The sequence below is a fragment of the Clupea harengus genome, chromosome 10 (assembly GCF_900700415.2).
Source record: "Clupea harengus chromosome 10, Ch_v2.0.2, whole genome shotgun sequence".
Lineage (NCBI taxonomy): Eukaryota > Metazoa > Chordata > Actinopteri > Clupeiformes > Clupeidae > Clupea > Clupea harengus.
Genome location: NC_045161.1, coordinates 19,186,832 through 19,198,351, shown reverse-complemented (window position 1 = coordinate 19,198,351; position 11,520 = coordinate 19,186,832). Strand labels below are relative to the sequence as shown.

General features: G+C 46.7%; 1 protein-coding gene across 1 annotated transcript in view; it reads left to right on the top strand.

Annotated features, from left to right (window-relative positions):
- Positions 1-3,136: 3,136 nt before the first annotated feature.
- Positions 3,137-11,520, top strand: part of syde2 (synapse defective 1, Rho GTPase, homolog 2 (C. elegans)) — a 44,419-nt gene continuing 36,035 nt past the window's right edge. Inside the window, exon 1 of the mRNA XM_031574871.2 lies at positions 3,137-3,483. Within this exon, the coding sequence (XP_031430731.1) occupies positions 3,375-3,483 (109 nt within the window). The 5' untranslated portion in view covers positions 3,137-3,374. The remainder of the gene's footprint in view (positions 3,484-11,520) is intronic.

The window sequence follows — 11,520 nt, the reverse complement described above, 5'->3', positions numbered from 1 at the left end:
CGTGAATTTAAAGCAATGTCAAAACTGGTAAGGTGAGAGTTTTCTACGTGTGTATGTGTGTTTTCAGTCCCCTCCCCTTGTTTCTGTCTCTCTCTTTCTCTCTCCTTTCTTCTGTAGGCCTGCAGGCTTTGACCTGTAAATAGATGCCCAGACAAGGCCTAATCTGCCAGTAAGGCATGCACGGTCGTCAGGTCGACCTGGCTCCAGAGCAATAACAGATGCTTATCTTATTTAAGGGGGGGTCCTTGGTTGGTGTAGTGTGTGTCTGAGTTGTAGTAGGTTTGAGGGCTTTTTATTTTATTTATTTATTTATTTATTTTTTTTACAATAAATGCTTTTACAGTAACCATGGTATGATCTGCACATTTTCTTCGAAGGAGGAAAGAGGCTGTTAAATAAGAGATTCACAAATGTCTCCTGGTGATGTGCTTGTGATGGGTTCAAATTGAATCACCTCACATAGAGGACACATATATTTAATTTACAAAAACAACTTTTAGCTACAAAAAACAAACCCAAGTCTTATAGTTTTACTAGTGCAAGGACAAAGATGTTGTATTGATGATAATGTAGCTGGCTAAATATGCTCTGGATAATACTCTATCAAAGGCTAAATCTGTTCTATTTGGACTTTTGGCCACAGTTGTCTCTCTGGAGTGGGGCAGAGAGCAGGGGCAGGAGCAGGAGCAGGAGCAGGGAGCAGGGAGCAGGAGCAGGAGCAGGGAGCAGGGAGCAGGAGCAGGAGCAGGAGCAGGGAGCAGGGAGCAGGGAGCAGGGAGCAGGGAGCAGGGAGCAGGGAGCAGGGAGCAGGGAGCAGGGAGCAGGGAGCAGGGAGCAGGGAGCAGGGAGCAGGGAGCAGGGAGCAGGAGCAGGGAGCAGGGAGCAGGGAGCAGGGAGCAGGGAGCAGGGAGCAGGGAGCAGGGAGCAGGGAGCAGGAGCAGGGAGCAGGGAGCAGGAGCAGGGAGCAGGAGCAGGGAGCAGGGAGCAGGGAGCAGGGGTGAGAGGGCAACAATCTGTGGGGATCAGCACAGATTGTCCAGATAAAAGGTCACCCCATCAGGCCACGGAGGACCTCCTCTTTTCACTGTGATGGAGCGTGGTTGGGCTGCCACATCCATCCGGCTGTTGTGAAAGCATCACCCCCTTACGTTTTGGAAAAGTGTGTAGGTGGACAAAACAGATCCTTCATAGCAACAGAAACTTCACAAATTGAACCCAGTACGGGCTCAGTTGTAGATCCATTCCCGTTTGAGTCTGTCTGGGTGCTGTCCTGCCTCGGGCTCATGGGGAGAACACAGAGAAACGGTAGCCTTCTGCTTTATTCCTAATTCTAAATGGTGTGGCAACACCAGCTACATACGCCACTAATTACTAACGGTTGTCCCTCTCCATCTTTTATCACTGTAATGTAGGGTTTTCCTTCCTCATCCACTTACACATGTAATTCATCAAAGGAAACATGCATGTCTTAAATGTTCTCATGTTTGGATTTAATTGAGAGGCAGAAAAACAAAACACTTTACTTTTTCAAGTAGGTCTGCACATTCATCTCAGGAATTCATTTGAGATACTTGTTAGTCAGTACACATTACCTCTTACACTCTCGCTTTTCTCTCTCTCTCTCTCTCTCTCTCTCTCTCTCTCTCTCTCTCTCTCTCCCTCTGAACTGTGGCCCTTTGGTTGTTTCTTGTCCGTTGCACACTGAATGCTTTCACAGCTATTAGGGGAGGTGTTGATTTAAACTGGGATCTGAGGGTATGCTGTTGCAGGTCTTGGAAATTCATTAACATGCCTGAGCGGAGTGGAGAGGCGTCTGAAACGTGCCAAGAGTTAAAGCGAGAGTTTACCTCCACCGTCCCCCACCACACAGACTCTCTCTCTCTCACTCTCACACACAGACACTCTCTCTCTCTCTCTCTCTCTCTCTCACACACACACACACACACACACACACACACACACACACACACACACACACTCCCTCTCTCTCTCTCACACACACACACACACACACATTCCCTCTCTCTCTCACACACACACACACACACACACACACACACACACTCCCTCTCTCTCTCTCTCACACACACACACACACACACACACACACACACAGACAAACATCCTTTATTTCAGCTGTAGTCACATGTCTCTCACCAGGTGGCACGCAAGCTCACTGATGTGTTCATCTTCATCACTGTCATCTTCATCACTGTCATCTGGGCAGGTGAAAGTGTAGTATGCCTGGGTTGTGCACATTCAACCCCCAGAAGATACACTGACTGTATGCAGTTAAGCAGTATTACTATAGTGTAACAATAATATGCTTTATTTGTGGAGGGTAGAAAACATTTGGATTACGCGTTTTCCTTGTTTATACAATTAGTCTATTTTGTTTGTAAAAAAAAGTATAAGGACTCCAACATTGACAAATTATAAGATGCTTAATGGGACTGGTCGATGTTCTTCGAGAGGCTAGGTATATGCGGTGGCCAACTATTAACTTTTCGCATGAGCAGTTTTCTTGGCAAGCTGTTTTCCAAGAAAGCTTTGCACAGCCATGTTTGCGGATGAGAGTCCATTTATTTGTCCCTTTATATATGCATGCCTTGCTACTGCGCTAACGTGCTCTGCCTAGTTTATAAACGACATAAAATGTATTAATGAAATATTACAGGCTGCCAAAATCGGAAGGAATAGTAAGAATAGGAGGTAATAATCTAAATTAACGTAGACATTTCTATTGTTAATATGTAGACACTAGTCTGTAATCAACCTTTACATATACTAGGCTACTCAGTCATTTCAATTCATAATCCAAATTACCTGTAGGCCTACCGAATATAATGGTCAGTTATGTTGTATAATCTTACTTATAATAATTCCAGTCCTGCTGATGGCGATGCAGAATGTATCTGTACCAAAATCGCACGTTTAATTTCAGTCTGAAAATCAAAAGGCAAATTACTTCGTGTCTATTGATATTTTTTTTAAGTTTCACAATGACATTGAGTGAAAAGAGTGCTCGGTGTTCAGCATCTTTGTATCAAGTGTTTGTGGATGAGCTTGCGCAACACGCTTCTAACCTTTCACCCCCGCCAGAAAATATTCCAAGTATTTGAACTGCAAGCAGGGCAAGGGGGGGCAGCGGGGGAAAGCGAGAGAGAGCGAGGGAGAGAGAGAGGTGCAATTGAGCAAGTGCGCTAGTAGCTAACTAGCATAGGAAACCGGGGAAAGAGCTCAGAGGTGACAGCGGAGAATGGAGAGGACTGCGGACCTTCGGCGAGTCTCGATCGCAGAGAGGGTATTCAAAGTCTATTTCTACCCATCGAAGTGCATCTGCTGAAACTGGATAAACACAGGGTTGCAAAGGAATGGCTGATCCTCTGCGGAGGACATTATTAGCTAAACTTCGGGGGAAGAAATCCAAGAAAGGGACGACAGCTGGTGGATGCGGCGTTGCAGCTAACGGGGGCAGAGAAGGTAAAGAAAAACTTTTGCAAAAGACAGACGGGCCAACTCAGAAAACAGTAACGATCACTGAGTTGGATTGTTTACCAGATAAAATGATTGATAACGAGAAGTATTTGAACGGAAGCTACAACAAGGTGGTAGGTTTAGTGGAGAACACGGTAGTTGTTAGGAACGCGTTTCCCCAGTACGAGGCGACACTACACATAAACACAGCAGCGAGGGACACTCAGTTCAGCGGGGGCCCGAGGCTTGGGACTCGAAATAATGAGAAACTCTTGGGGGTCTCAGTTCAAAGGGAAATTCTTGACGGAGGCAACGATAGAGAGGAGAAGAGTCGCTTTCATAAACAAGAGCCTCACCTCTCAGGACAAGTGCAAAACACAGTGTTTCGGGGACCGCAGGCACAGAAAAAACACCTTGTCCCCATTCCACGACAACACACTGGAGGGGATTCAATAGGGTTCGGGAGTTGTGAAAATACCAATTTTAATTTTAACATGGTCGGTACAGACAGAGGAACGGTTAAATTGACAGATGGCCACTATGCGTCTTCAAAGAATGGTGGGACAAATGTCCGCTGTGAGAGAGATCTAAAGATCGTCTGCGACGGAGTAGTGTTTGGCCAACAGACTAGTTTCAGTGCTGGCTGCGTTACAAATTCAATTCACAAAGCACATTCTACTTCAAATTTTAATAAGGAGTTAGCCACACATGTAACAACAACCAACCGGACGGAAATGTTCCCTCATGAAACCGATGATTTGCAATGTGTCCAAAGAAATGCGGAGGAAAGCAGTGTAATACAGAGCATAGAAAGTTACGAGGGGTTGATTGAATTTTCGAGGGATATTAGGACGCCCAATCTACATTGCCCCACATTTTTCCCCACCGAGTTGGAAATATTCGACGTAAACGTGGCTCCCAGTGTTGTGTGCGCGAGAGATCCACTGCGCCACCATTCACTAGACAGCGAGGAGGATGATTACTACGATAACGAAATTCTACCTTTTTATGAACCAGACTCGCAAAACATACGCATTAATGTTAACCAAAATACCGGAGTGCAAATGCAAACACTGACGCAGTTGGAAAACACAAATGTATCTAGGGCCGATCGAAACAATAGTGCTCAAGAAACAGACAGACTCAGGAGCCAGTTGAAAGAAGCATATTATTTGTTGATAAACGCAATGCAGGACATTAGCCTAGACGGTCAGGTGGAAGACAACGGATTTATTGAGCAGGGAAGCACCGCTAGTCATTCACATGATAGTGTTTGCTCACATTCTTCTACCAAGCACTCGAACAGTGATGGATCATCCTCTGGAAAGCATAGTGCTCAACAGGTGTCTGACACAGACTCGTTGCTAAACTTTAATGAGAACATTTCACTCAGCCCTAATCGTTCCCTATTGAGCAAAAGCTGCCAAAATGTGAGTACCTCCAAGACGAGGGCACTCTTACAAAGGTCAGTTAGTGACGGAGCCCTGAAATACGCCACTGTGAACATGCCGCGTGCTCTGTTAGTTAACCCACAAAGTTCTGTTGCCGTTGTCAATGTGGACGAGACTAATCCGGGCAACGAGGCTCTCTCTTCGGAGAAACTGGTCGCCTACGATACCACGAGTAGTGGTGACGATGGGCGCCTAAATGAGAGCAATGGCTCGGTAAACAGCCTTTCCGGCTCCTCCGATAACGTGGACACCCAGGGCAGACGCAAACATGACGCCCTGAATCACAGTCGCGGGGGAAGCTCCGCCAAACCCCACGGGGTGACGGTCAACAAAATGCAGGAGTGGATGCACAGAGGACGCCTGCTGTCATCTGAAATGAAGCAGCGCATCGCAGGGTCCTCCCTGCGCGCCCACGGCCCATCTAATTTGCGGCTGGCTCAGGGAGCTCCAAGTTGGACAAAAGCGGCAACCCAGACGGTCCGAGTTCAAAGAGGCAAAAGCGATGCTCCTGGCCCGGGAGCGCATCAGTCAGGTAGGCGCGCCGCCACGCGTAGCGGATCCGCTCCCTCTGCGGGAAAAACCTGCTGAACTTCACTTATGGATGCAAAGCAAAGGGATGGATTGCTTGGGCTCTTTGCTTCCCCTGTAGACTCTTTTAACCGGTGGCGGGTTTTTTCCTTCACAACTAATTTAGGTTCATATAACACTGATTAGATAGTAGCACGTCGTCGGCGAAGCACTTCATCTCACTGTAGCACACATTAACTACTAACACACTTCTTAGCTTATTATTGGTGGTGGTGGTGGTGTTGTTGTTGTTGTTGGTGGTGGTGGTGGTGGTGGTGGTGGTAGGTATGGTCTATAGTGGGAATCACAGTTATTAACGCACAATTATGATATCTGCTTTTCAGGCTCCAAATCTTGTATCATGAAACCAAACACATATCCTCCACTAAAGGAAAGATAACAGCTTAATGATGTTATGACGACTTGGCCACAGCATCTTTAAGCTTTTAGAATTACTGTCTTTTAACTGGGTTGTTAATCTGCCAGCATTACATGTTGTGATTGTCTGTGGGTCAAGGCTAAATACTCTTGTGTTTAGACTTCTAATGGTCATCAAGCACTTTCTCTCCCTCCCTCTCTCCCTCTCTCTCTCTCTTTCTCTCTCTGTCTGTTCTGTGCTGCTCAAAATAGCGCTTGATCTGTGGAGTGTGGCAGAGGAAGTGTTTATTTGTTTTTGTGTGGACAACTGTTGGCCAGCTCTCCACCACGTTGGCTGCTTGTGACTCCACATTCCCTTTCCCCTGACACCTCAGCCTCAGTTTCCCATCAGCAACAGTCAGCTAGTTTATGTCTACTGTATCTCAGTGATAGGAATGTTCTGTGTGTGTGTGTGTGTGTGTGTGTGTGTGTGTGTGTTTGTGTGTGCGTGCGTGTAGGTGGGGGTTCTCTGTGTGTCAGAGACTTAATGTTCCATGTTGTTGTGTGTTTGCTAGATACCCTGTGAGAGTTTTGCGCACGTCCATGGCTGCACTGTGGTTAGTTTACCATGAAGTTGTTTTTTTTGCTTGTCCTTCACTAAGTTTAACCCAGTCTATTCCCATGGAAACCTGAGCGTTAAAGAGACCCACGGAGTGAATATTTGGAATGCCATTGCTGTTATTTTCCCTATTTGTACTCTGTTATCCAATGCCTGCCTATGACTGAGTAACGTAGAGAGCCATGAAGCATTTATTAAGGTCACCACTGGGATTATCCCACTCTGGCCCGGAGTTCCCTGTAAAGAACACACACACACACACACACACACACACACACACACACACACACACACACACTCACTGTCTACACACACACCAACCAAAGCATCTGAGGCCACCATGATTTACTATTAGGGGTTTTATTCCAGATCTCTGTTGCCCACACACTCCACACACACTCCCAGTCAACTCTAATTATCCTGGAGAGTTGCTGTAGTCGTACTGAAGGTAAAGCTGAGGCGCAACAGCAGCAACCAGATGTACAGCAGTTGGCCTCGCGCTCCTCTCCTCTATGGTTTCAAATGGAAACCGCTCCTTCTGTTCCCGGCAGTGTTTTTCTCTCTGAAGAGGTGTGTATGTGCACGTGTTTGTGTCCGTGTGTGTGTGTATGTGTGTGTGTATGTGTGCCTCTACGTGTGTGTGTGTGTGTGTGTGTGTGTGTGTGTTTTAGGTGAGGGTGTTTGTCAGTTGAAAGAGGCTTAATGAGGATGACATGGAGCTGTCAGTGGAGGGCTCCCCTCAGATGGCTACAGAGCTGGCGGCCTCAGGCGAGCCCACAGATAGAGCCAACATGGCGTCCGTCAGGCTGCATGTGGCAGTCAGCACATTCCCTGTCCTGCCAAGTGTTTCTTTATTGTCAGTGAGACTCAGATTGGACCTGCTGCAACTGTTCAGAAGCTCCATTAAAACAGTATACATGGGGGGCACTGTGGCGCAACCAGTAGCCCCGACCACATTCGGGCTTGATGCCCATGGAGGACACAGGTTCGATTCCGGCCTGATGTCATTTGTCCTGTCCTCTCCCCGCCTCTTCTCCCTGTCATTTCCTGCCCCACTCTTCACTAAGATTATCGATTAAAGGCCAAAAAGCCCAAAAATAAATAAATAAAAAACAGTATATATACATATACACATACATAGAGATGTATGTCAACCTACATAAACACAAACATGTCTAATTATACTCTACATGCTGTTCTTCATACTTCCATCACACTGACAAGGTGAGCCAAACTAGGGCTTATGTCTGCAGTAGCTAAATATTTTTTAACAGCCCTTGAGGGTCTGTTTTAGTGTCTTTTTTTGAAGATGAAAAAAGACTTGTTGGCTGCCACTTGAGTCTGCTTGAACATTTCTCTGCAGTGCTGATACCTGAGAATCATGCTTTTTGAGTGTAGGTTTTATCGCCTGTGCGTGTCATGGGAGGGTAGGATAAGGTTAAGCCCCATCCCCCCTCCCAAAGACACACACACACACACACACACGCAGATGCACACGCACACACACACGCACAAACACACAAACATACATGCAGATGCACACACACACACACACACACACACACACATCAAGCACGTTCCAGATACCAGGGTAGTCTCTTTGGCTGCCTTTATTGATGTATCACATTTTGAGGGCAGAGAAAAGCACCAGGCAGGATATGAGCTGCTGCTCTTCATCATGTGCCAGCGGTTACAGCCAGCCTCGTCGACGCGATTATTAATCCTCTTTGTCAATCACACACACACATACACACACAGCGCAGTCCAAATGAAAGTACAAACGCGTGTGCGCTACAGACACACGTCTACTAACTTAGTCACACACACAGACACACACCACATGGAGGTACACAATACCGCCTTTTGTTACATGTTGTTTTTGCGTCATTGAATAGATTTATGGATGGTGGTATTGGAGTAGATGAGAGATCCGATAACTGGCAGAGATGTGTGGCGCAGACAGGTGCTCCACACCCTTGTATGACTAAACGGATACCCGGTGTGTGCCGCGTGCCAGCTGGCAACTGGCAGGACTGGTACCAGCAGCACAGTGGTTCTGTGCGTCGCCGCATCACTAGGCTTTTGTCATACTTCTCGCAGTCGACATTGTGAAATGAAAAAGTGTGAAATGTATTCATATGACTATGTCTTTACTGGAAATGAATCAGAGGGTTTTTACTGTAAGCTTGCATTAGTAGTTTTGCCCCCCCCCCCCCAACCCCCGCCCCCCTTATCCACATTCACACAGTTCATTCATGAATGCAGAAAATAACATGTAAAACTGCACCTCTTCTGAGAGGCCAGAGAAATAGAAAAAAAGGGTGCCTGTCATTTAGAAAGGCGGTCTGTCCTGTCCACTACTTACCATTCTGTGAATAGGTGGCACTTGGCTGACCTGTGTGTGCGTGGATCTATTCCTGGAGACATCCGGTGGGAAGTCAGGGCGCTATATCTGGGTAGCCTTTATCCCCTGAACCCTCCCCTTCCCTGTTGTTGCTGCTATTCCGCCACAGTACTATATAGACCAGGTCAAAGTTACGTGTCATTCATGAAGTCGACGGATCTAATCTTGGACTCTGGCCCACCAGAGGACCTATGCGCTTTGTTCAGGAAACTGTTGGTGAATTGGAGAGTTCAAAAGTTCCTGTGGCTGCGGCGGTGTTGAGAGGGCCATAGGAAATCAATAAGGAGTCTCCGGGGAGCTTTGCTTCCTGTAAGCTCTCGTCAGCCAGCCCTAACACCGCAGCTCTCCCTTCACTGGATTGCAGCTGGAATTGACCTTTAAAAAAATACACAAGTTCTTGCCAACTTACCAAAAAAAAAAAATGGTCAGGCCAGTCTGTATTTTATATTCGATTTCCTTGTCTGTGTAATAGGCCATGTATTGTCTGGCATGATTCACTTCTGAATGAAGACAAACAAAAGCAGATTTTCAGAGTTTCACATACGCTGATGTGCACCTTTTCCCAAGTGTAACCAAAACGCAGAGCACGATGGAATGAATATGTGTCTGGAGAAAACTTGGGGATGTGTTTGTTTGTGTCTTGTGTTGGTCCGGGAGTGTTGCGTGCGTGCGTGCGTGCGTGCAGTGTGTGCGTGTGTGCGTGTGTGCGTGTGTGCGTGTGTGCGTGTGTGCGTGTGTGTGTGTGTGTGTGCGTGTGTGTGTGTGTGTGTGTGAGTGTTGCGTGCGTGTGTGCAGTGTGTGTGCAGTGTGTGTGCAGTGTGTGTGTGCAGTGTGTGTGTGTGTGTGTGTGTGTGTGTGTGCGCCTGTGGTAGTAAAAATGCAGGGGAAGACAGTAAATCAGTCTCACTGTGGTCTGGAATGCCTTGCATGTGAGAGCACGTTCATGCTATGTTATGAAAGACCCCTTAAAGGAGACTCCGCCGCCTCCCCGGCCTCCCTGCCATCCAGCCTCCAGCAGCAGCAGAGCCTCTGACCTCAGAGAGATGAGAGTCATTCACAGAAAATACACACACGCTCATTTAATTAAGTCCTTAACACGCGGTGAATAATAAAACACTGTCTACAGCACAGTGAGTCAGTCTTTCTCTCTCATGTTTTTATTGAGGTTAAGTCTCCACGGTAGATCAGAGCAAGTTATGAGCAGAGTCAATGAAAGTTTTGTTGTTGCTGCGAGTCTTTTTTTTTGTGTAAATTGCGCTTGGCTCCAGATGTACATGAATGAAGTAAAGCTTCTGAAATAAAGATCTGGCAGTTCTCGTAATTTGGAGGTTCAGCGGTTTTGTTAAAGGATAGTCGTTTGTTGTTATTGTTTTGAGATAGTCAAATCTCTTGTTATTGATTAGTAAATAGTCAGAAGGCATGCTGGCAGCCAGAGCTCGGGCGTCCTCTGGTGCGGCTTGACTAAAGCCAAGCTCTGCCTCGTGGATAAGGAGAATGCCGATGGCAGCCGCCACGGGTAGCCAACTGTAGTACTCCAAACAGACCTGGAGAAGTTACATTTACACCCTAAGAAAGCACGGGTGAGCTTCGTAAAGGATTAATGTTTTTTTTTCTCCTTTATCTCTTTGCATTACAAAGCCCAAGTCAGGGGAACCAATCAAGCAAAAAAGAAACTTAGTCCAGTGAACCTAAACAAACCCTCTTATGCAATTCTCAAGCCATGTGATTTTTTCCCCCCTTTGCGTTAAATACCCTAGCTATAATTGCAGAAACAGGAATGGAGTAACAGACTCTGACACTCTGTCTCTGTGGTAATGATATACTGAAGTTGCCCCACAGACTGTGTACTTTTTTGTTTTATGAAGTTCACATTTTTTTTTTGCGCAGTGTGTAATTTGGAGGGGTTGCAGCCCTGGTTGCGTGAAATCTGTTTCCTTAAGGAAAGTAGAATGTGTCATTAACATGTTTGGGGGGTTAGTCTGTGAGAGTGGCAAGAGCTGGTATCAAAACAGTGTTTTAGCCGAGCCTGTGCGTGTCACAGCAAGGCCCAGACTGCTGCCCTGATGCAGTTAGGATATGAAGACCTGGCGTCAACCTCAAGTCGTCAGGAATGTAGACTTTACACTAAAGGCACTGATCCATTTTGTTAATATGTAATCCCATTTTTTCCAAACTGAAAAGACATTTTTCTTCTCATATTTTCCTAACATATAATAGAAAATGTTCTGAAAGTCTGTGTGAGATGCAGTTTTATAAGATATTGGGTTTCGCCCCTTCTCTCTCTCCTTAGAAACGTAGGCCCTTCTCTCTCTCCTTAGAAACGTAGGCCTTCTCTCTCTCCTTAGAAACGTAGGCCTTCTCTCTCTCCTTAGAAGCGTAGGGTTAGGTTGGGTTCCAAACCCTTCAGTGGCTCTCCGTGACATGTTTGCCACAACCCTGAAACCCCCTCTCCTCTCTCCTCTCTCCTCTCTCCTGCTCCCTCTCCTCTCCTCTCAGCTTCACAGCCCCCTCTCCTCTCTCCTCTCCTCTCCTCTCCTCCCTCCTGCTCCCTCTCAGCTTCACAGCCCCCTCTCCTTTCCTCTCCTCTCCTTTCCTCTCCTCTCCTCTCTCCTGCTCCCTCTCCCCTTCACAGCCCCCTCTCCTCT